This window comes from Podarcis muralis, chromosome 1, assembly GCF_964188315.1.
Source record: "Podarcis muralis chromosome 1, rPodMur119.hap1.1, whole genome shotgun sequence".
NCBI lineage: Eukaryota > Metazoa > Chordata > Lepidosauria > Squamata > Lacertidae > Podarcis > Podarcis muralis.
The window spans coordinates 84,430,534-84,455,879 of record NC_135655.1 but is presented as its reverse complement, the minus strand read 5'-3'; the positions used below and the strand labels follow the sequence as shown (position 1 = coordinate 84,455,879).

General features: G+C 50.5%; 1 protein-coding gene across 3 annotated transcripts in view; it reads left to right on the top strand.

The window, feature by feature from the left end:
- Positions 1-9,497: 9,497 nt before the first annotated feature.
- The window catches only part of SPEG (striated muscle enriched protein kinase), a 97,875-nt gene continuing 82,026 nt past the window's right edge, over positions 9,498-25,346 (top strand). The window contains exon 1 of one of the 3 annotated variants that reach the window (XM_028741097.2): positions 9,498-10,438. In XM_028741097.2, the coding sequence (XP_028596930.2) occupies positions 10,015-10,438 (424 nt within the window). In that variant the 5' untranslated portion in view covers positions 9,498-10,014. Of the gene's footprint in view, positions 10,439-12,807; positions 12,922-25,346 lie in introns of those variants that run through there. The other 2 variants (XM_028741102.2, XM_028741138.2) reach the window with 2 other exon arrangements.

Genomic DNA, 25,346 nt, shown 5'->3' with positions numbered 1-25,346 from the left:
CCCAAATCCTTGAGCCAGCACTATCTGGCTCTGTGCCTCCCCTATTCTGTCTCTCTCCCTGCCTCCTTTTTCTTGCACTCTCAGGTCTCTGATCTGGCTTCATCTGCCTGTGCGTCCATAACCTTCCTCTTCCTCCCTCCCCCCTCTCTTCCCATCCATCTTTACCAGCTCTTGCCAGCCTCCCTCTCTTAATTCATTACGTTTATGTCATGCCCTTCCTCCAAGGAGCTCATAATGATGTGCATTGTTCTGCCCCCTCCAATTTAATCTGAACAAAAACCCTGGGAGGTAAGCTAGGCTGAAAGATGACAGCTGCCCCAGGTGAGCATTATGGCCGAGTGGGGACTTGCGCGTTCTCTCCATTCCTTCTCCAACACCCTAATTCTTTTTTTATCTTCCCTGGCTGTGTTTCTTATTTCTCCTCTACCCCACCCACCCCACGAACACAAAACCAGTGCTATCTTCCTTTCTGCCTCCTGCTACAAACCAGATCATATTACCTCCCACTTTCGCTTCTGGCAGTGGTGTAGTAGTAAATAGTGACGTGCAAGAGTCCTGAGTCATTTGTAAACCACCTTGTGATTTCTGGATAAACGGTGGTATAGATGTTTAATAAATAATAACTGTCAGGGGTTCAGGAGCAGAGGCAAGGGCAAGGGAGGAAACAGAGAGCGAAGGGGAGGAGGCAGAAGAAAGGATGAGCGATGACGACGACCCGAGATCTCCGAGTCTCTCCAGTGAGTCGGAGGATTCACAGAAAGGAGCACCAGTGGCCAAGGCAAGGGGGGAGTTTAGGGGGGCACCCCAGGGAGATAGAGCCAGAGGGGAATCAGAGGAGAGCAGTTGGAGATCGGGTCCAGCGTCACCGCCAGAGAGCAGGGAAGAGGAAAGGAGCCAGGGGGCAAGCGCTGGCAGCTCACAGCAGGAGGGAGGGCACGAGTCAGGGGTGGCCACACCTCCATCTGGGAGCGAAGAAACGGTTAGACGGAAGGTGGAAGGTTGGGCGCGCGCGCCAAGTTCAAATGCACAGGAAGGAGGCGCAGTAGGCAGCCCGGAAAGAGAGCCGGGTCCTAAAGCCCGGCGCAAGGAGACAGGAGAGTCCGGGGGGTCAGCGTCCGAAGAATCCCGGAAGGAAGAGACCCAGGGGGGCAGAGGGACCCAGAGAAGAACAGTCAGGCGGAAAAGGTGGAGCAGGGCTAGGATATTAAGTTGGTGTACGAGGGGCGGAGATTCAGACGGAGCTTCGCCGATCTAGCTACTAGACGTAGGGTTGCACGCAGCAGCTTGAGAATGGAAACTGTAACTCAATAAAGACTTTTACTTAATGACCGTTGGCTAGCGTGATCCTCTGTGAGCTAGGATCTTGAAGCAACCCTGACAGTAAGCTCCGTCTCCCTATATTGTGGGCATCTACAGCCTCGAGGAGAGGAGAGAAGCAGGTGCCTACTAGTGAGCTCACGAACGGCAGCCGACATGACGGCTGAACAGCAGATAGCGGAACTCAGAGAAGCAGTGTCACAGCTGAATGCCGAGGCTCTCGCATCCAGGAAGAGAGAGGAGGACGCAGCTGCCGCCTACAGGGATCTCCAGGTCAGGTTGGAAGTGCTTACGAAGCAAGGGCAACAGACACCCAAACCAGAGGGGATTGGGTTGGGGAGACGCACAGGCGGTCTGGTCTCTCACTTCGATGGGAACCTGCAACAGTATCCCAATTTTAAAGCAGACGTACTGTGTGCACTGCAACTGCTGAGTAAAGATTTTAGAGATGAGCAAGAGAAAGTGGGGTTCATCATGTCTTATTTGCATGGGGATGCCAGAGCATGGCTGCGCAATTTATGGAGGGATAACGATCCGGCGCTCCAAAATGCGAATGCCTTTATTAAAGCGATGGATGCGTGTTTTTTATCAAGCATTGACGTGGATCTTGCTCGGCAACAGATTCATGGACTGAAGCAGGGAAGGGCCAGCGTACGGCAGTACCATGCCCGCTTTTTCGCCTTGGCCAGTGCCCTAGAATGGGACAGAGATGCGACCCCTGTAAGAGACCTTTTCTGGGAGGGACTAAACAGCTCTGTAAAAGATGAGATTGCGAGGGGGGAGAGACCCCGGACCACCCAGGAGGTCGTGCAGAGGGCGCTGGCAGTGGGGGTACGGCTGGAAGGACGTCCGTGGAGCAGGGACGAAGGGCGTGGAGGGCGCGAACCAGCCAGGGGCTCCTCCTTCTTTCCCAGAGAAGCAGCACGTACGCAATCCACGCCTCCGCCAGGGGGGGGAGCTGAACCGATGGAGGTTGGAGGTGCCAGGGCTCAGTCAGCAACCAGAGCCCTAGCACCAGCAGCAGTGAAAGCGAAGCCTCCTAGAGGGAACAGGAAGTGTTACGTCTGTGAGGAGCCAGGGCATATGGCGAAAGAGTGTCCCCAGAGGCTCCACAAGCTCACTGCAGCCTCAGCAATGGCGACTGCAGCAATGCAGCAAGGAGAACCACAGCAGGGAAACGACGCTGTCTGGCTGGAGGAAGAGGCACTGGGGCCCAGCCAGACGTATTAATGATGCAGTCCCCAGAGATTTTACAGCCCGTGAACCCCCTCCCGCCCAAACCAGTGGTGAGGCTCACCGCGTCGCTCCAGCTGCCCAATGGCATCACCATGGACGTGCCAATCACCATTGACTCAGGCAGCAATGCGGACTTTATGGGGCAGGACTTCGTCAACCAGCATGCTATACAGTTGCTGCCGGCCACACTGCCCCTGCAGGTGGTCACGGTGGATGGCAGGGAGCTGCTAGGAGGGCAAGTGGTGCAGCAGACGCCACCGATGGTGATGCGACTTGGGAATCACCAAGAAGTCATCAGCTTCAACGTCACTCAATTGTCGGACACGCCCATTGTGTTGGGCATGAGTTGGCTGGACAAACACAGCCCAACGCTGGCTTGGTACCAGAGGCAGCTGACCTTCGGCTCTTCCTTTTGTGCTGAACACTGCATCGTGCCCAGGCAGGAAGGAGAGGAAGAAGAGTCACAGCTACTGCTAGGCACGCTGCAAGCGATTCCCCACAAGTACGCAGAATTTTTGGAAGTTTTCTGCGAGAAGGAGGCAGACAGGCTACCCCCTCACAGGCCATATGACTGCAAGATTGACCTGCTGCCAGGGGCGGCGCTGCCTAAGGGGAAACTGTATTCCATGTCAGAGGACGAGCTGCAAGAACTCAAGGAGTTCATAGATCATAATTTGGAGCGCGGTTTCATCCGAGAGTCCAAGGCGGTGGGAGGCAGCCTGGTGTTCTTCGTTAAGAAGCGGGATACGCCCCAAAAGAGGCTCGTAGTGGATTACAGGACCTTGAACAGTGTGACTAAGCCGTCGGACTTCCCCATGCCCCGAATTGACGACCTCCTCGCAAAGGTGCGGAAGGGCAGAGTGTTCACCAAATTGGATCTGCGAGGTGCGTACAACCTCATTCGCATGCGGGAGGGAGACGAGTGGAAAACAGCCATGTTCACGCCACTGGGGACCTACGAATATAGAGTTATGCCTTTTGGATTGCAAAATGGCTCCCACGTTTTTCAAGCATTCATGCATCACGTGTTGGCGGGACTTCTCTACAAGACGTGCGTCTGTTTCTTAGATGACATCCTGATCTTTTCGGAGTCGCAACAGGAGCATGACAAACACGTCAAGGAAGTACTGAACAGGCTGAAGCACCATAGGCTCTACGCCAAGCTGGAGAAGTGCCAATTTGACGTGACGGAGGTGGATTTTCTGGGCTACAAGCTGTCTGACAAGGGGCTCGCCATGGACAGCGCCAAGGTTCGAGCGGTGTTGGATTGGAAGAGCCCGCGCAACCGGAAGGAGGTCCAACGGTTTGTCGGCTTTGCGAACTTCTATCGCAAGTTTATCAAGGGCTTCGCTATGCAGACGGCGGCCATCACTGACACGCTTAGCTCCAAGAAAAAGAAGTTCATTTGGACAGAGCAGGCGGAACAGTCCTTTCAGGCACTCAAGCGTCTCTTCGCGTCGGAAGAGCAGCTGCTTCATGTCAACCCCAGCAAGCCGATGAGGGTGGAGACTGACGCCTCGGACAGAGCCGTGGGGGCGGTCCTGCTGCAGAAAGACCCGCAGGGGGTGTGGCGACCGGGAGCGTTTTACTCCAGGAAGCTCAGCAAGTCCGAGCAGAACTACACCATATGGGACAGGGAGTTGCTGGCCATTCATGCAGCGTTCAAGGCGTGGAGGCACTTTCTGATCGGCGCCAAGCACACGGTGCAGGTTTGCACGGACCACAAGAACCTAGAGCACTGGCGCACGGCACAGTTCCTGAACCAGAGGCAGATACGTTGGGCTGAGTTCTTCGCGAACTTCGACTTCCGAATAGAGTATGTCCCGGGGGACACCAACATCATGGCGGACGCTCTCTCCCGCAAGCCACAGTATCTGGAGGAAGCAACGCCAGCGGCCGCCATGCACATCTTCGCACCAACAGTGTGGGCGTGCGCCGCGGCAACCGTGGATCTGGAGGCGGTGCGACGAGCGTTGCAAGGGGACTCCTTCGCGCAAGCAAAGATCTCAGAGGTGCAAAGGGGCAAAGCAGCGGCCGACGGTTTCCAGCTAAGAGATGGATTGCTCATCCGTAAAGGGGCCATCTACGTGCCGGGAGACGAACTTCGCGCCAAGGTGCTGCAGCAGCTGCACGACGCGCCCACTGCAGGGCACTTCGGCAAGGAGAAGACGGTGGAACTAGTAGCCAGGGATTTCTGGTGGCCTGGAATGAGAAGGGAGGTCGCGGACTACGTGGCGAGGTGTGACACCTGCCAGAGGGCGAAGCCAGTGCTTAGACCGCCGGCCGGACTGTTGGAACCGCTGCAAACTCCGGCCGAACCTTGGGAGAGGGTGGCCCTGGACTTTGTCACGGATCTGCCCAGCTCGAGGGGCAAGACGGCAGTGCTGGTGGTGGTGGACTTGTTCTCCAAGATGGCACATTTCATTCCGTGTGCGAAGGTGGCCACGGCGGAACAAACCGCCAAACTGTTCATAGACCACGTGTTCAAGGTTCACGGTCTGCCACGGTCTATTCTGTCCGACCGGGGGCGGCAGTTCATATCAAATTTCTGGCAGCGGCTAATGGGCTTCCTGAACGTCAAGATCAACCTGGCGTCGGCGAGACACCCGCAGACCAACGGGCAAGCAGAACGGGTCAATGCCATCATGCAGCAGTACTTGAGGTGCTATGCAAATCAACAGCCTGCGACGTGGGTGGATTACCTGCCGCTCGCCGAGTTCGCTTACAACAACACGAAGCACGTGTCCACGGGGGTCACACCGTTCTTCGCCAACAACGGGAGGCACCCCAGAACCTTCCCGGGACTGGAAAGGCTGGGGGAAGGGGAGCCGCAGACGGCAGATGCGTTCGCGTCGGAACTGCAGGAAGTCCACGATCAGCTGAGGCGCCACCTGGAGCTGGCCAAGCACGCATACAAGGTACAAGCGGACAAACGCAGAAGGGTTGGCGAAGAGCTACACGTGGGGGACTGGGTCTGGTTAGCAGCCCACGCAGTGCCGGCCAGGTCGTTGGCCAAGAAGAAACTAGGGCATAAGCAACTGGGGCCCTATCAAGTCGAAGAGCAGGTCAACCCGGTGGCCTTCAGGCTGGCGCTTCCGGAGGGTTCCAGAATGCATCCGGTATTCCACAGATCGGTGCTCACGCCCTACAAGGCACCGCACAGGTTTCAGGAACCCGGAACGGCGCAGAGTCCGGCCAGAGACAGAACAGGGCACGCAAGAGTGGCACAGAAGGAGCGCATCAACGAAGTCACAGAGATTTTGGATTCCAGATGGGGGGAAGAAGGGGTAGAATACCTTCTCGCCAGGGAGGGCACCCCGGCCAGTGCGAACAGTTGGGTGCCGGACTACGCCTTGGACGAACCTCTGCTCAAAGACGAGTTTCATGCCCTCTTCCCACATAGACCGATGCCAGCAGACTTTTTCGACGACTGGCTTTTCACACCCACGCTTTCGGGCAGCACGTTCCGGGGGTTCGACTCTGACGAGGACCCGATACGAGACGTCCGTTCCCCGGAGGGGTCGCCCTCGGGATCTGCCTCAGAACCCTCGTATTGGTGGGACGACAAACCAGAGGAACAGTGGCGCAGGAAGTGGCAAGAAGGTCCAGGCCGAGCAACGCCGCCTGGAGGAAGCGAGGGAGAGACGGACATGGACATTTTCGGGGACGATCCAGGTTTCGAGCACGGCGGCACAGAGATGGAAGCAGAGGTGACCGTCGTCGACGAGAGAAGGGAGGAAGAACCGGAAGACTTCGGAGGGAGGCCCGCTACGGGAACCGAACGGTACCCGACATTCGTCTCCTTGACGCAGCAGCACCCAGCTCCAGCACCGGAAGGAGGGGAAGGGGGAGTGGGGGGCTTCGAGGGGGGGATGGATGTCAGGGGTTCAGGAGCAGAGGCAAGGGCAAGGGAGGAAACAGAGAGCGAAGGGGAGGAGGCAGAAGAAAGGATGAGCGATGACGACGACCCGAGATCTCCGAGTCTCTCCAGTGAGTCGGAGGATTCACAGAAAGGAGCACCAGTGGCCAAGGCAAGGGGGGAGTTTAGGGGGGCACCCCAGGGAGATAGAGCCAGAGGGGAATCAGAGGAGAGCAGTTGAAGATCGGGTCCAGCGTCACCGCCAGAGAGCAGGGAAGAGGAAAGGAGCCAGGGGGCAAGCGCTGGCAGCTCACAGCAGGAGGGAGGGCACGAGTCAGGGGTGGCCACACCTCCATCTGGGAGCGAAGAAACGGTTAGACGGAAGGTGGAAGGTTGGGCGCGCGCGCCAAGTTCAAATGCACAGGAAGGAGGCGCAGTAGGCAGCCCGGAAAGAGAGCCGGGTCCTAAAGCCCGGCGCAAGGAGACAGGAGAGTCCGGGGGGTCAGCGTCCGAAGAATCCCGGAAGGAAGAGACCCAGGGGGGCAGAGGGACCCAGAGAAGAACAGTCAGGCGGAAAAGGTGGAGCAGGGCTAGGATATTAAGTTGGTGTACGAGGGGCGGAGATTCAGACGGAGCTTCGCCGATCTAGCTACTAGACGTAGGGTTGCACGCAGCAGCTTGAGAATGGAAACTGTAACTCAATAAAGACTTTTACTTAATGACCGTTGGCTAGCGTGATCCTCTGTGAGCTAGGATCTTGAAGCAACCCTGACAATAACAATATCAGTAATGATGATGATGAGGATGATGATAACGACAGACCCCTCCATAGCCAGCTACATCCTCAAGAAGAACCCCAAAAGGCAGAGAGATGTGTTGATCAGTTATTATGGGTGTATATAATCACACACACACCACAAAGAGCAGCAGTACACAGCATGATGCTCAGTTTATTAGGATCAGCTTGGTTGCACTCAAATGCAGTTTCCTAGGAGTAAGGAACCCAATAGTACTTATTTCTGACGGCAGAGGTTTAACTCTTAAAACATACTGAGCTTTGACAAAAAATTGTCAGCCACAGCCAACTAAAATGCAATTTTGCAAGGACAATATGTGTTACTGTTTAAACTGCTAGTGTGAAGTAGGAACCCTGTCTAAGAAAAGGAAGACCATGTCTAGCATCTAATTTTGTTCTGCATTCACTTTCTTCTTCTGTGCTAATCTGTTACAAAACTCTAACACCCTGTGTCCACCCATCATCCAGGCACTCTTACATCATTGTTCTTGGATTTTGAATAACTTTACAGACAGCTTTTGGAATATTTCAGTGATATCCCTTACAATATCAAACAAGAGTTTAAAGACAATGTGAATGATAAATTGTACTGTTTATGTAGTATGTTTTTAGAGAGATAGTTCATTGGTATTTCAACTTAATTCACTGGGAGACTCATAATAGATTGATAAAAACCATATTATTGATGTTATGTTATGTTGTTATGTTATGTTATAACATTGTGCAATAAAAAAATCAATATACAGGGAAGCGCTATCTATGGAATTAATGGGCAGAATTCAACATTGCACTGTGATGGACTTTCTCTCTGTGCAAGCATTGCAGCTTGCAAGCTGGAACAATCATCTCGCTCTTCTCCCTGTGCTTTGTTTGTGGGGTCCCCCTGCCCCGCAGCCAATTTGGGGGAGCATGAGGGTGTGCAGAGGGAGAAGTGGGAAGCCCTGTTGCATGGGGCTCATTGGCTAGGGTTGCCATATTTCAAAAAGTTAAAATCAGGACACCCCAAAAATTGTTGAGCTTTTTTTTTTTACAAAAGCACCAATTTTTCGATTGACTTGCCTATGATCCAGGACGTATGGCAAAATCCAGATGTATGGCAGCCCTACATTAGCTGAACCCCCCCCCCCCATACCCAGTGTGGCTGGGGAAACCCAGTCAGATGGGCAGGGTATCAACAACAACAACAACACATATTGGAATGTATTTTAGAAATATTGGAAGCAGATTTAATGAATTTATATAAATTATTAAAGTAAGATTTTGGTGATTTTGGGGGTATATGACTATGTCTAAATAGTAGTGGGTTATATAGATTAAGTAGAGTGCTATGCACACATGGTTAAGTAAGTGTGAAGCGTTATTAAATGTAGATATGGATTCTGCAGAGGATGTGAAAAAACTGTTACCAAAGGGTTTTCTATTTTGGGGAGTGGGGGTGGATAATGTTTTGAAAGATCTGTACTCCAATATTCTTGTGGCCACTGGGCTACATGGGGAAAGCACACTTCCAGATTGTCACTATTTTGAGTGTGAGATCCCACCATATAATCAGGTTGCACCATTAGAGTGAATGGGGAGCTCTTGCACCACAAGCCCATTTCCCCCAAAGATTGGACTTTTTTTACAGCAGGGAAAGTGGCTGGGGGAAATGCACTGGAACACGAGTGGGATCAAATGCCAGTGATAGCCATCAACCTAGATGGCTTTAAAAGAAGAATAGACAAATTCAGGGAGGAAAGCTCTGAGGGCTGCCAGCCATGTCGGCTATGTTGTGCCTCCACAGCTGCAGGCAGCAGTTATTCCAAATGCTAGTTGCTGGAGACCACAGTGGAGGAGAGAGTGCTCCTGCGCTCGGATCCTGCTTGCACTTTCACCACAAGCATCTGGTCGCCCACTGTGAGAACAGGAAGTTGGACCAGGTGGGTCACTGGTCTGATCCAGCCGGGCTCTGCTTCTGTTCTTAAATCAGGACAAACGCGCAAGGAGCAGGCTGGGCCTGGAAGCTCCCATTGTCTCCCCAGCCAGTCTTCCAGGTGTCCCCAGCACGGTTTGCGTAGGGACAGGTAAGGGAGGGCTGGGCCTGAGAAGCCCCCAAGGCCTTAATATGGAAAGCCCCATCCTCCCATGTCTATCTTTGCGAGGAAAGCTAAGCCGCCCCAGTCATGCGCTCTGCTCTTCTCAGCTTGGGTCAAGGAATGTGACACATCAGATGGCAGCTGCTATTTGGGAGGAGGAGGAGCAGGGGGAGACAGGGGGGGCATGTTGGAAACTGCATAGGGGCTGGGGACTCATTGGTGCTGGGCTCCACAGAAAAGAAAAAATAGGGGGATCCTTTGGGATAGGGGAGGCACCAAGTTTGCTAACAGGTAGGGAAAGTTTTAGGAGTTGTGGGTTGGGGAGAAGTGAGTGCTGGTGAGCAAACTCAGGAGGGCCGTCTCAGCCTGCACCAACCAGCCCAGCTCCCTTGAAGTGCTGGGATGGGCTGGCTGCAACCTGAGAGCATCCTAAAAATAACCCCCTGCCCGGCAGAGGAATGACCTTCTGGGACTTTGTCCGGCTGGGTGGGCAGGCACCTGGGGCTGCAGCGTCCATGCCCCCTGGCAGGTACCCAGCAGCCGGGGGTGGGAGGTCACACGCGCGCAGAGGGTGAACATCAAGCAAGGGGGACGGCTGCTTGGGGAGCGCTGCCAGGGCCCAGGTGGCCGGTGGGATTCCAAGCCTGCTAGAAAAGGGGCTTTTGTTATGGACTAGATTTGCAAGCCCAGGCAGTATTCGACGTGACAGGGTGTGCAGGCCCCACCGAGCCATGCAGAGATCTCAGGGGCAGAGCAACCTCCATCCGGCTGGGGGGACGGGACGGGGCTCAGGGAGAGCCCCCCCGAGCCCTGCCATCCCTCCCAAAAGAGCCAAAGTTGCGACGACTGAGCAGGGAAGCCCTGCTGCTGCTGCGCCGGTCTTCCTGCAGGAGCTGACGGACACGACGGTCAGCATCGGCCACAGCATCCTGCTGAAGGTTGTGGTGGCAGGCAGCCCCCAGCCGCACCTGAGCTGGTACAAGGAGAAAGTGCCCATCGCATCCACCAAGGATCAGGACGACCAAGAGGAGGAGTATGGCAGCCTCCGGATCTGCAGCTGCAAAGCAGCCGACGCCGGGGTCTACAAATGCACGGCCAAGAATGAACATGGCGAAGCGGTCAGCAGCGCCACCGTGACTGTCGCAGATATGGAAGGTACGGGCAAAGTGAGAGGCGGTGGTGGCGGTGGGCAAAGGTGCTCTGCCTGGTCTCTGCACCGGCAGCAAGAAGCTTTCTGAAAGGATCAATGATTGCTGCTCTCCTCAGAGATGGGTGGCTCCAGGTCTTCAGACCTGTTGAGGGTTGAACCACAGCTAGGGCTTCTCCCTCTTTCCAGCGCAGCCCTAGAAGTGGTGAAATTATGCCTCAGACCATTCACAGAGTGAGTCAACACAGCAGTTTCCAAGGAATGCCTCAGGGATTAGTATTGCAAGGGGTCCACTCTGGTTGTTGGCTCTTGGGCAGGCTTGAGCCCCTGCACCTCTTTAGAAGTGTATCAGAGGCATGGAACAGCCTCTGCCACAGGTAGAGGCATTGCAGGAAGAATGGGGGCTTCCTGCAGGCCGTGTTGAAGACTTGTCACCCCGTAAGCATCTGGGCCTTTTTCCTTGGTTAGAACTGGGCAAAGCAGTGCTGTAGCAGCAGCAGCTAGTACATAGATAGATAGATGATAGATGATAGATAGATAGATAGATAGATAGATAGATAGATAGATAGATAGATAGATGATAGATAGATAGATAGATATAGATAGATATAGATAGATAGATAAACAGACAGATATTAGGACTAAATTGGAAGCAGGAGCCCCAGAATCTGTGCACTCCCTATACTTTTTGTCATTGCTGGGGTGCAAATTAAACATAAGGAAGTAAGTGTCTCTGAGCACATACAGAGCAGCAATCCCTATTTACAGAAGGGACATAGTTCAGTGGAACTGCACTTGCTTTGCATGCATAAGGTATCTCCATGTAGGAAAGCCCAGCCTGAAATCCCGAAGAGCTGCTGCCAATCAGTGTAGGCAATACTGAGCAAGATAGACCACTGGCCTGACTTGTTATAAGGCAGCTCCATGTCGTTCCTAATAACCACAGCTTTCTCTTACATGTCTGCGATAAGGCTTCCCAGCAGCTCTGAATCTGGCTGCTGGTGGAATTTTGATGTTGAAATTAGGTAGCAGACCCCTGGAGGACCTATTAGGGTGCTTTGAAAGCTTGCAGGAGAATTCAGCTTGTGGCGCAGATAGTATCAAAGGCTGTGTTTTTAACTGCAACGCAAACCTGGCAAAGATAAGGGGCTCTAGACAGGCACATCCTTCCTACCCACTATGTGAGCACAGCAATCCGTAGCATCTGAAAGCTGAGTCCTTTCAGGAAATTAAAAATGCCTCACACTCTGCCGGCACCCTGCCACCTAGGTTGCTTCTGGCACCATCTTCTGAATCATCCTTCCCTCCCAGCATCCTCCATAAACTTAATATGATCTGTGGTTCTGCAGTGGCGCTGGGTGCGGAATAGAAGCTGAAGCTTACCAACTGAAGATTCCTTCATCGCGGCTTGCGTCAGAGATAGGGGAAGGTGGTGGTTTGGGTTAAAGTGGGCCCACTGGGAAGGTGGCGGCACTACATAGGCCAGGACTGGCGTGTGCAGAGGCGATACATCCTGTTTTTGCATCGCAGTTCTGTGATCTCTGCTCAGATTTAGGGTTAAAGTTGGGGTTCCTGGGTTAGAAAACACAGAGAAAACACCCTTTTCCCTTTAACAGTATTAAGAGAGGCATAGAAGGGAAAACACTGCTAGGCGTGGTTTGTTTTTCTGAATCAGCGTCAAGGACAGGAGAGGCAGAGAAACAACCATTTCAGGCTTGGCAACTCTACTGTTGATGTGTTAGGGAGGCCCCTGCCATCTTTGCAGCCTTGGGGTCCCCACATTCCTGAAAAATCCCATATTTGTGTTACAAACACATTTGGCGCCATCTCTGGGTTGTGTTCTCTGAGCATCGACCAAACCACCAGAGAATCACATGGCAGCTGTTCCTCTTGGGGAATTGTTGGCACTGGCACCCATTTTGTCAGGGAGGTGAAGGTCATAACCTGGATGGATACAGATACATCTGGGCCAGGGGAAAAACAACCCTGGCCCTAATATGGCCCAAAAGTTTCACAGGGAATGTGTGGACGGGAGCCTTGTAAATTTACCACCACCCCCATCCCTTGCCCTCTTCCACATTCAGCATCTGCAGAGGAAACAAATATGTTCAAATCCTCAAGCTTTGTATAATTTAGACAGTCTGGGGAGGCCTACCTTCTTCCTGGGCCTCCTTTGTTAGACACAGGGCCAGAATGAGCATCTGGAACACTTGGGTAAATGCCAAGCTAAAAAGGCCATGGTAGGATCTGCCCATGATGAGGCAGATGCCCCTTCAGCCCACTTGCTTGCCTATTTCCTCTGCTCTGAGCTTCCCTGAGTCTGGGAAGCCACCAGCCATGTTAAACTGCTCAAAATGCACCAGTCCACTCCAAGGCATTCTGGGAAATTCAATATGGCAAGTGATTCCTCAGAGCCAGTTAGCTGCAGCTTAAGAAGCCGACTGACCGGGGTGGGGATGATGGCACTCAACTTCGCAGCTGACCTGGATAGGTGAGTAGCAAATGTTTAGTAACAAGGCCTAATGGTTTCGGTTCCAGAGATACTGGTAACAGAGAAGAAGCATAGAGGAGTTCAGTCTTACCTGGTTGAGTCAGCCATTTTTCTTATGCTGAAGGGTTCCCCACTCACCACCATATAAGATGATGTGTGGCTAACCGAGCATAATGTTGCTTTCCTCCCTGTAAGAGGGAAGGATCGCACGGATTAGGCCTAAGGGTGGAAGGCCCATCTCTAATGTTACCTTATGTGCTTGGTGATGGAGGGTATGAAACATTTTCCTCCATCACAGGGAGACAACTCCTGCCCACAAAGTTGCTGCTCCTCTGGCTCCCACCCATTATGTTCATTTGTTTGTGAACTTGAATGCAGTGTGCAAGGAACAAATGAATGGTTCTTATGGGAAAGAACCTACAGCAGGGATGGGGAATCTGTCGTCCTCTAGACCCTGTGACTATAATTCCCATCAGTCCTAGCCAGTACAGCCAATGCCCAGGGTTAATGGGAATTGTAGGCTAACAGCCTCTTGGAGGGCTATAGATCCCCCCCCCCCCCCCGTCACTGTTTCTCTTAACACAATGTAGGTTTGCAATGCAGATTTAAGGCTGCTCTGCTCCCACTGGAGGAAGGAATTTACTTTGCTTACAGGACAGCTGGGCACACTGCAGACCCCAGGGCTGGTGAGATTACGCCCACCCACCATCCACATCTGTACATACAATTTGGCATATAGGTGTTTGTTGTTGTTTGCAAATGTGTGTCATGGGCCTGTGCCCTGAATCTTTTAAATGCCACCTAGCAATGTCCCTGCTTTCAATGTTGCTTAGCAATTATCCCATTCAGGTGTTCTCTATGTGTAGAGAACCTACACACAGAGGAAGGGAGCAACAGGACTGCACTGCTGGCCTCAGCCCCAACATATTACGTGGCTCTGGCCATGCCCTCTGGATACTTGTGCATGGGCTGCCTGCATGGGGAAAGTTCCACACTGAAGAAACCCTGCGCAACCAGGGTCTCTGATCACGTGGGAGCCTATGTGTGAACAGCTGTTCGCACATAGGCTTTCCGTAGGCAGGTGTCTGGACTTCCAAGACACATAGAAGGTGCCACATGGATGCTGGGCATGAGGCCAGCAATGTCATCATGCTCTTGACCTCCATATATACGTTCCTGCATGCAGGCTTCCTATAGGCATCTGGTTGGCCACTGTGAGCCTTTGGCCTTTGGCCTGATCTGGCAGGGCTCTTCTTAAGCGCACACTGTCTGAGTGGGGACAAGAAAAAGGAAAGTGTTTCTGTTGCTGTTAGTATGTGGGTCAATTCAATTACCACCTCATGCACAATCCTCCCAGGACTGGCCCTGGACATCTTGCAACTGCAAGTTGCATGAGGTGGAGGCGGTGCTGCCACTCAGCAGGACCAAGGTGGGGTGAGGTGAGGTGGATTGATGGTGGTGGCAGGCATAAGTGTGCACACACCTGGACCCACAGCTGTCAACTTGGGACATGCCTACCCCTGTTGCTGCCCTGCCACATCCTGGTCCCAGCAAGCAGCATAGAATCATAGAATCATAGAACTGGAAGGGTCATCTTTTTCAATCCCCTGCAGTGCAGAAAGATTTTGCCCAACACGGGGTTCAAACCCACAACCCTGAGCTTCTCATGTTCTACCAGTTGAGCTATTCCAGTGGCCCATTCCATTTCATTACCACAAGCCAATGAGACTGGCAGCTTGATCTTACTTCAGTACGCACAGCACCCTCCCCTGCACCGCAGGGCATCAGGCAGGCAGTGGTGGCTGCTGTCTATTGGGACTGGTAAGGTGTAATGCAGGAGGCCAGCAGTAGGTGGAGCTAGAGGCAGAGCCATTTAATTCTGTTTTGGACTCCACCTGCTGATTTCTACAAGGGGCAACCATAAGACCAAGGAAGAGGATGGCGATAGCCAGACCCTTGGACTGGTTGCAAGTAAAAGCAGGCGAGTGGAAGCTCAATAAGGGCTGGCTGAGGTTGGTGGGGGCAGTTGCCCATTTGACCTAATCATGGACCGGCTTCCACTGACACCAGGCTAGCTTTTGGTGCAGGGCAGGACGCAAGGTACACACAGCTCCAATACCTAACCTCTGCTCCCTGCCCTCAGCATCCACTGCTTGGGTAAACCACCCCTGCCCTCAGCATCCACTGCTTGGGTAAACCACCCTCACATCTGATCCTCAAAGTTGCCCTTTCCTGCCTATTTTCCTTAAACAATCATTGTTCAGTGCAGAAGTAGTAATGTAAAACTAGGTGGTGTGGTGCAATGGGTCCATGTATCTGGCTATTAACCAGAAGGCTGGCAGTTCAAGCCCACCCAGGGATGGCTGTGGGCTGGATTCCAGCATTGCAGGGGGTTGGACCAAATAATGACCCTGAGAATCCCTTCCAACTCTATGATTCTATGATACTAATCTAGGACTTCTACTAAGAGTATCCCACGGTATTAGGTAGAGGTCTGGTTGGTACTGATAAAACAAGAGTCTTCTGGGGGTGGGGGGAATCCTACTGCTGATGTCAATTAGACCACCTTTATCCAAAATGTACGAGTTACCTTTCTGGATCAGAATCTTTTTCGTTCCTAACCATGACCAGCCAGATGCTATGGATTGTAATAGTCTGAGGAAGAAGAGGATGGACATCTCATTTTGTTTATGCCACCAACCCCATCCCATTTTCAACCCAGAGGCAGGACCCAAGCATGAGGAGCAAAGAAGCACTTTATTGGGGATCAGAGATCCAGGGGACCCCAGCCCAGGTTGCCGGGAAGCTGAAGCTAAATTGTAGATAATGCTTGGCAATGTTTGTGCAAGCTGATTTCCCTGTAGCTGTGCACCTACTGTCCAGATCTTTTGGGGTTTTTACTGGAGCCAATCAAAAGCAGTGCTTGAGCAAAACAAGTAATATTCTGAACAGCGAGTCATGGCCCCATCCCTTCTTTAGAACCGAGTGTGTGCTTGTGCAGTTAAACTAGGAATTCTCATTTGAGAGACAGAGAGATCTGTGCCCTGTGTGAAATGTACTCCCAGGGACTCCCAGTCCCAGAATTTCTTGTTTATCAGCAGAAGGAAGGGGCAGCAAAAAGGAAAGACCAACAGCTATCGTGATCAGGGACTACATTGGTCACATTCACACCGTACAGTTAAAGTACATTTAGGGACACTGATAATTCCACATTTGAAGTGATATAATTAAGCTTCTTCATCATGATTTGGGCTGGGTGGGAGATGAGTTTTCATCTAATCTGCCTGCTTGAAAACCTCCCACAAAATACTGACAGTCTGGAGGCAGCCCGTTTTCCCAAAACACAATGCCTCCCCCTAATGCAATTGTTCTGCAGTACAGTGGGGTAGAAGAAGAAAAAATGATGGCCACCATGTGCTCTTTAGGGACATGGGTGGCGCTGTGGGTAAAAGCCTCAGCACCTAGGGCTTGCCGATCGAAAGGTCGGTGGTTCGAATCCCCGCAGCGGGGTGCGCTCCCGCTGTTCAGTCCCAGCGCCTGCCAACCTAGCAGTTCGAAAGCACCCCCGGGTGCAAGTAGATAAATAGGGACCGCTTACTAGCGGGAAGGTAAACGGCGTTTCCGTGTGCGGCTCTGGCTAGCCAGAGCAGCGATGTCACGCTGGCCACGTGACCCGGAAGTGTCTCCGGACAGCGCTGGCCCCCGGCCTCTTGAGTGAGATGGGCGCACAACCCTAGAGTCTGTCAAGACTGGCCCGTACGGGCAGGGGTACCTTTACCCTTTTTATGTGCTCTTTACCCAGAATGCCACAGAATGACAAAACACTTGGGCCATCACGATTTGGGGAAATTGCTATGGTGGCTGCCATTGTAGGTGCAGAAACAAAGGTACTCTTGGGCCTCAGCTGGCATCATTTGCTGTGATGTGGTGTCTCCAGGTGGAGAGAGATGATGGCTTAGGGAGACATAGGAAGCTGCCTTCGACCAGGGCAGGCTATTTGTCCACCCTGCCTGTCTATGTCTGATAATGACTCAGGGTCTCAGATGGAGGCCCTTCCACCACTACCTGCCCCCTGATCCTTTCCAATGGCGATGACAGGGCCTGGACCTAGGACCTTCTGCATGCAAACCAGGTGTCCTGCCATGGAGCTGTGAGGCCTTCTCTTGATTCAAGCCACATAAACAAGATCACTGCCTGCGTTGAAATTCAAGCCATGGCCTGCTTGGCTCCAGCTGACACTCCTCACCACACTGCTACGCCACCTCTATTCAACGTGGCCAATACCTTATTGGAGTTTTCAGCCAAAGTCCTTCTCTGGAGCCTGGTTTTAATTTTTATTTTAAGCCAGCCCTTTGTGTCCTTGCTATGTGCACCCTTCTCATTCGGCCCCTTCCCTTTGGCAGCCGTCAACAGTGCTCTCATTCCACCGCCCTTCGCTCTCCTCCTCCTGCAGCCTTTCCGCACTAACTCCTCATTTGCCAAGGACTCACCTGGTCCTTTTCATCTCTCTCTCTCTCTTTCTGACTTGGTGCCCAGCCTTTTTGTATCCATGCTGCAGTGCCATCCTTGGGGACAAACCTTGCAAGAACACCTAGTCCTGTGCTCTGCTCTGCCTTGCCAACCTTCACAGGTGCTGACTTCAGGGCTGATTAGCTTAACAAGGGCGGCAGGGAGGGGTTAGCATGCTGCACGACTGTCCCCTTCATAATTATGGGATTGAGGGCCCACTTCCAGTGCCCCCATATGTGGGACAAGGCTGCATCATGGCTCTGCAGGAGCAGAGATGAAAACGTAGCAGCGAGCAACATTGCTGGTGAGGCTCAGAGTTTCTGTGCCAGGTGATGATTGATCTCCTGGTACCTTTGCCATTGTCCTACGTAGTTATACTGGGTGGGTGGAGATCCCGCATCTGAGATAGTTACTCTTTTAAGGAGGGTGACATGGGGACCTGAATTTTTCAGGTGTCAGCACTGGGACAGCATTTTTGGGGGAGCACAGCATCATAGGCAAGTCATTTGCCTGCCTCAAGAGGCTCTACGGAAAGAAGAGGTTTGAAACTGGACAGCTGCCAGGCTGTGGACCACAGCCAGCACAATAAACTGTGCAGGTATTTGCCTGGAAGCAAAGGATCAAAACCACAATGCTTTAACAAACCCGTATGCACATTTGCAAATGCATACATATATATGCACTTGTATTTTCTGGCTAGCCATATTTATTTGTTCAAATGTACATGTGAAAACAGGGACAGCAGGGCAGAAAAGGGGCCTTAGGTTGCATTAGAACAGGTGCCAAGTTCTCATTTGGAAAAAAGTGCCTCTGCCTTTCAGTGGTCTGAGGCACCAAAACAGGATGCAGCTGCAGGGCCTTCTGCCCTTTTCCCTCCGCAATCCACATTGCCTATGCCCTGCTCTTCCCTTTCTTGATGTGAGGTAGAATTAGGGTTGAAGCAAATGTGGAAGATCCGTGTGACTAGGTTTCTCATGCTTTCCCTTTAAAGCAAATGTGTATGTACAGGGTGGTGTAGTGGTTAAGAGCGGTAGTCTCCTAATCTGGGGAACCGGGTTCGTGTCTCCGCTCCTCCACTTGCAGCTGCTGGGTGACCTTGGGCCAGTCACACTTCCTTGAAGTCTCTCAGCCCCACTCACCTCACAGAGTGTTTGTTGTGGGGGAGGAAGGGAAAGGAGAATGTTAGCCGCTTTGAGACTCCTTAAAGGGAGTGAAAGGCGGGATATCAAATCCAAACTCTTCTTCTTCTTCTTCTTCTTCTATGTACACACGCACACATGCATAGTCTGACTGGAGCAGTTTTAATGCTCCCCCTCCCACTGTTTCCCCAGCCTAATGACTCCTCAAAACCCGTAATTGACTCTACAGGGTGGGGGAGGCACCCAACTGACCAGGGATTGCTGTAGCAGATTTTCTACATTGGCAGGGGTTGGACCTTTGATGTCCCTGCCAACTCCATGATTCCATCATACAGGTACTTGCCTTGTTTCCTTCTGTAGCAAGGGGGGTGGTGGTGAGGTACATATGGGAAATAAGACAAGGGAAGAGCTTAAAGATCCCCACCACTACGCTGATTGAAAACAGTCCCCCACCAAGCTGTTTTAAAGAGGGTGTGTGTGGAGTGGGAGATCCAATTTCAGATCCTTCTCGGGGAATCCTCTGAGAGGTACCATGGTTGGCACCTGTCTCAAGCATCTTAAGGCAAGTTTTCTGGTCAAATGGAAACTGGTTTGAAGAAAAAGTGCTTTGAGCTAGAGGATTCATAGGCTAAGGTCTTGTAAGTGCGGCTTCACAAACTAGCAGTCGGAGGTACAATGGAGGCAGAGAAATATTAACATGCTCTCAAAAAGGAGGAGAAGAAGCTGGATCTTCAGAGAGTTGGGCCAAGGCATTTGCTGAAAAGATGAGACAAGGGGCTCACCCACACATTTGCTTGACCCGTATTTTGACTGTATTGTGTATTGATCACTTCTCCCAGCTCGGAGCGCGTTTCTCATTGTTCTGAAGCTATGCTTTGTGAAAATCCAATCTTGCCCGCTGAAGTGGATCTTATCAGATGCATAGAAAATCTGAAGATTTTGCTTAACTGAGCTTCAGTTCAGCAGCTAAGATAGGATTTTAACAAGGAACAGCTGTGGAGGAATGAGAAAGCTTTTATACCTGAGCGAATTGATCAGTACACAAGATGGTCAATATATGGGTCAAGTGATAGTGTGAATAAGTCAGATCATAAGGGGAGGGGGGGAGAAATAAGAGTACCATATAGTGAATGTGAGGCTAGAATGGCTAAGGAGTGAAGTCTATAAGGTGCAAGAAGTCTGCACTCTGCTAAAGAATGGAAAGACCAAAAGGGGAGTGACCAATGTCTAATCCGCAATGGGTGGAACAAGACTAAGTGCCAGTAAAACTACCTGGGCAGCCTATTTATGTTGTCCCCCTCCAGGAATGTGGTGAGTCCTCAGATCCTCAGCTTCGAGTTCTCCACACCTGCTTGTTCTGAGACTTTGACATGAATCACTCACCCACTCTCTCTGCAACAAGAGAGCTGCTAATTGTGAGGAGAAAGTTGAGATTTGCAGGTTTCTGAAAAAGTAGGTCTATTCTATGGTAGGCATGGTGTGCTTTTCTAAGCAGAGACCCCCTCAATTGCTTGGGGGCAATTAACACCAGAATAATGAAAACAATGGAATAATCCAGTCTAATTAGTGTTTTGGTCAAAAGTAAGGTGCTGATACAGATCATGATAAAAGTGTTGTAGGCGCCAGCACAAAATGACTGCCAGAAGCAGGGGGGCAGGGGAGTGGCAGCCTTCACAGAAAAGCATTGCGTTTAATCCAGTGTAGGTCATGCCTTCTCTAGGGCAAACTGAGACAGTGGGCCTCTCTCTTCAGAAGGTAATGTAGATTGACCATGTGAAAAAGAGAACAGGGCAGTGGCACTCTTTAACATTTAACTTGTCAATCAAGCCCTCAAGGAGCTACAATTCCGCACACCCTTAGCAAACTACAGTTCCCAGGATTCTTTGGGGGAAAGCTATGTTCTTGAAATGTGTATTGAATGTGCTTTAAATGTATGGTGTGGCTCTGCCTGAGTTCACCCTGTTCCCTTGCTGACAAATAACCCCCACCAAACTGTCACTAGAGAATTAAAAGAGAAAATTGGAGGGGTACGAGGTGACAAACTTTCCTTTTCCACCAGAAGGGCCTATCTAACAGAACAGTAAAGCTAAAGGTAAAGGGACCCCTGACCATTAGGTCCAGTCGTGACCGACTCTGGGGTTGCGGCGCTCATCTCGCTTTATTGGCCGAGGGAGCCGGCATACAGCTTCCAGGTCATGTGGCCAGCATGACTAAGCCGCTTCTGGCGAACCAGAGCAGCGCATGGAAACACTGTTTACCTTCCCGCCGGAGCGGTACCTATTTATCTACTTGCACTTTGGCATGCTTTTGAACTGCCAGGTTGGCAGAACAGTAGATCTCAGTAAATGTGTACCCCAATGGGTGTGTGTTTGTGCATGACCAGGATGTAGGGATTGGGTGGGGGGAAAACATGTGTTTATGTGTGGATATCCTGGCATATGTGCACTGTAATTTTGTGCAAGAGTGAGCAAGTTGTGTTTGCATGTGTTGAAGAAAGGATTAGGTACAATGAAAAAGAGGTGGTGGGTTTGTTGCCGTTTCTGTTACCAAATTTGTGTGTGTGAAAATTCCCATATGTAACATCCTCTGCCCTAGAGGCCATGTTTCCTAATCCTAAATGTGTATGGGCTTGTTATAATTATTTAATAGTGAAAGATGCCATATATGCTATTTCACATCCCATTGCAGACTGTATTCCAGTGTTGACCCATGCTGGCAGTCTCTACATTCTTCTCAAAACAAAAAAAATTCCTTCCAGTAGCACCTTAAAGACCAACTAAGTTAGTTCTTGGTATGAGCTTTCGTGTGCATGCACACTTCTTCAGATACCTATCTGAAGAAGTGTGCATGCACACGAAAGCTCATACCAAGAACTAACTTAGTTGGTCTTTAAGGTGCTACTGGAAGGAATTTTTTTTGTTTTGACTATGGCAGACCAACACGGCTACCCATCTGTAACTACATTCTTCTCAGTTAATTTTTTTTATTTTTTTTTAGTACCCAGGACTGCGGCCTAGACAGGAGATTAGGGTTAGCTCTTCTTTGATCTGCTTTTCCATTCTACAAACACAGATAGGCTTCCCACACGCCTCAGATTATCATTGATCCTCTCTGCACCTGCTGTGCTTGATCACTTTTCTTTGTTTCATATGGTTCGTACTGTTAAATGCCAACTCAGCCTCTGAGCAGTAAGAGACTCCAGGAGTTCCACCACTTATCCAGTGTTCAGTTTCCATGGAATGAAGGTCAACTGTGGTGTTTTTAGGCTATATGGTTTTATTTGCACGTAATTGCAACCTGAGCATAAGATGGAGGAGCTCACAGCAGTCACACTTGCTTCTCAATTAGTTACAGCTCTGAATCCAACACAGAGCAAAAACATGTCTCTCTCTGCCTCCAGCTCCCAGCTCAGCTCTCACACATTTCTCTGGCTTTTGTTCTTCTTTGTTTATGGCACTTACCTTGACAAAGGAACTGCTTTGGCAAGCTTGCTCTTATACATTCCACCGAATCCCTACACCCAGATCCCAAGATTTGGAAGGAGCCCAGACCGATCCCCCAAACTCCTCATAATATGATTCATTATGTGTTCCCAGCATTGTCCCTACTGATATAATCGGCTCAATTTTGCTTTGGTTGACTAACCAGCATCAGGATGTTTTTCTAGACTGGATGCTCAAAAGTGTCAAAACTCCCCTTGTGGAGACCTCTACTAATAACACGCTGACTTTGATCGAAGGTGGGCAGGAGTATGTATGGGCAAACTATACTTACGCCCCTGCTGCAGATGTAGCCTCACTTCTAATGCCCCACAGGTGTTGCATGTCATGTTGTGTTGAAACAGTTCGCTTTCCTCCTTCCCCGAGAGAAAGGAAGCTCCAACCACAATTGGGTGGTATTTAACCTGCTTCACAGGTTTGATGTGAGGATAAAATGGGATAACTCCAAGGTTTCCATTCTCTTTCTTTTAAAAAAAGAAATCAACTTATTACCAAGATGCACAAGGAAATGACATAACAAGAGTGATGATAGATAGATGATAGATAGATGATAGATATAGATAGATGATAGATAGATGATAGATAGATAGATAGATGTAGACAGACACACACACACGTACACACACCCCTTCCCTCTGAGTGTTGTAGACTATATTAAAATCTGCTATTTTTTCCCCCTCTTAGATATCTGCAAATTAAAAACAGCAATTTAAATCCTAAACACTTTGGGGGAAAGAGTCTGGGTTATAAGGGACTTAGCCCCAGCATTTTGCATTGTGCCCTGTATCTTCTGCCTCTTCCTCCTCTTTTAAAAAGCCAGCGATTCATGTTTTCACTTTGCTTACAGGGAAGCTGGGTGTACTGTAAAGCACAATGTTGGGGATGCCTGAGCAGACATATAAATTAGCACATGCAAGTGTTAATGCAAATTTGTGTCCTGGGCCTGTGTCCTAAGTCCTGCTTAGGACTGCTGAAATACAAATGCAAAGATGTGGCTAATAAACTAAATAGTTCCAAAGTGATGCAAAGGATTCAGATCTGTCAAGATTCATAGTTCAAAAGGCACAACCTCTTTCCAAACAAGTCACTGAAAGGACTTCTATTGTACAGATGTGCATGACTGCCAGGGAGCTATTAACGTAGCTGGAGAACAGGGTTCGGATAGCCTGCTTATTGCATCCTATTGGACACTGAACCCATTTGAGTTCCCACCCTATCAATTAAGGATCTAATAGCACGGTTGCACCTCAAGACCAAGACAGTCAAAAAGCATGTGTTTTACATTATTGCTCTTTCTCTGCTTTTAAAACGTCTTCATGCCATAGTGCAACCCCCATTTCTCCTCCTCATCAGAAGCACAAGCGGATAAGTGGACTAAAATCCGGCATAAGTGGTAGTCAAAATGGTCTCCTTGCCCTCCAGATGTGTCAAACTGAGTGACTTTGGCGCTGTCCAACTGGAAGCATCCCTGGGCCAAGAACAACCCCTCCACATGCTGCCGGGGGGAGGGGGTGGCACGTCCCAAATGCATTGCTAGTCCCAGTTTCTGTGTGACGGCTCTGTCTGTTGCAGCTGTCCAGTCAGTCAGCCTCTCGCTTGGGGTTTGGTGGCTATTTTTGCGACGGAATGTGCCAGCCCCTCAGATTCTAGCGGGGCAGCCAGAGCTTGTGTTACACACCAGGCAGAGGGCAAGTGCCAGGCCCACAAGGGGAGTAAATATAGTGCTTACACTAGAACATTGCACTGAACCCTCCTCAGGCATCTAGGCTTTTCTCTGAGTGTTGCCGTCTCATGCCTGAGAACATGGCCGCCTTCTTCTCTCTCCCCACTCCCACTGGCTCCTGACATGTTTCACCACCTTCAGGGCAAGGGGGGGGGGGGGAGACGAGGAAGGGTGTCTCCACCAAACACACCCAATGAAGCTGGCAATACTCACCTAGAGCCAGATATTATTATTATTATCATTAGTCAACTTTCACACAAGTCTCAAGGCGACTTACAAACATACAATAAAAACAATTCAGTGCACTTTGAATGGGATTTCAATCACATGTTGGCAAATCCAGGTTGCACAATTCTAGTTGATTGAGAGGCCTTGACCCAGAAATCCGCTTGCCCTAAAGATAAGACTTTTTCCATCAGGAAAATTGTGGGGGAAAGCCCTAGAAAGTGTTGTGCATCCCTTGTTTTGATACAGAGTTGCCTAACCTCCCTGCAAACAAATTTTAATGACTGTTTATTAAATGGCCAACATTGCCTAATATGCCTGCAAACAAATCAGGATGTATGCTCAATAAACAGGTTGTCTGAAAGTGCCTTTAAAATGGTTTTTAAAACTATGCAAAAGGCATAGATAAGTTTAAAAACAATGCAAAATGAACACCTTAGACCGGGAACTTTTCATGAAAATGCTGTGCAGTCAATTGACAGGGAAAATAAAGTTACATCTCTTGAGTTTCTGAATAGGAGAATCTGGAGAGATTTTGAATAGCAGGCAGGGAAAGTGAGAGCTGAATGAGATTCTTGTTATAACTAATTATACTCGGAGCATTTCAGAAGTGCAGCACAGCACTCTGGGGATAATCTTTCCCATTCTGCTCTCCAACTCCAAGGTTAGAAAGGTTTTGGTGCTTTGCTTCCTGGGAGTGGAAAAAAAGGCTTCCTCTCTGGCTCAGAAAAGAAAAATATTGGGGCTTGTAGTTCTGGTTCACAAAGCATATTAGAAGCAGAGCAACCAGATGTGGAAGAGGAATGTGCTCCTGCACCTTTAGTAGTTGTGTAGAAGAGGAAAATTCAGCAGCACCAGTCAGGGTGCAGGAGACCTGTCCTATTTTTCCATCCAGGGCCAGTCCAAGACATTTTGCTGCCTGAGGCAAAGGACAAGATGGTTCCAACTGCCCATTCACAGCTGACTCATAGCAGCCTGGCATTGAATTCTACTTCAGCACTGGTGATGAGAGACTGTCCTTCACTGCTCCTGAGAGCAACAGGCTAGTTTCTTGGCCGTGGGGTACACCACATGGCATACATACAGCTTAGCCCTCCAGCATCTTGCCATCATTCTCCCCTCTCTCAGCATCCACTGCCTGAAATGGCTGCTTTTCTCAGCCTAATGGCAGGGCAGGCACTGCTTCCCACTGGCCACTCTGCTCAGAGGTGGAACTTTCAAATAAGCCCCAGGACTTAAAATGGAGGTGGGGATTTTCCAGAGGCCCTCTGAGTACCTCCAGGGAAGAGAACAACTGCTAGGAAAGGAAGCTGCAAAGGAAGCTGCAAG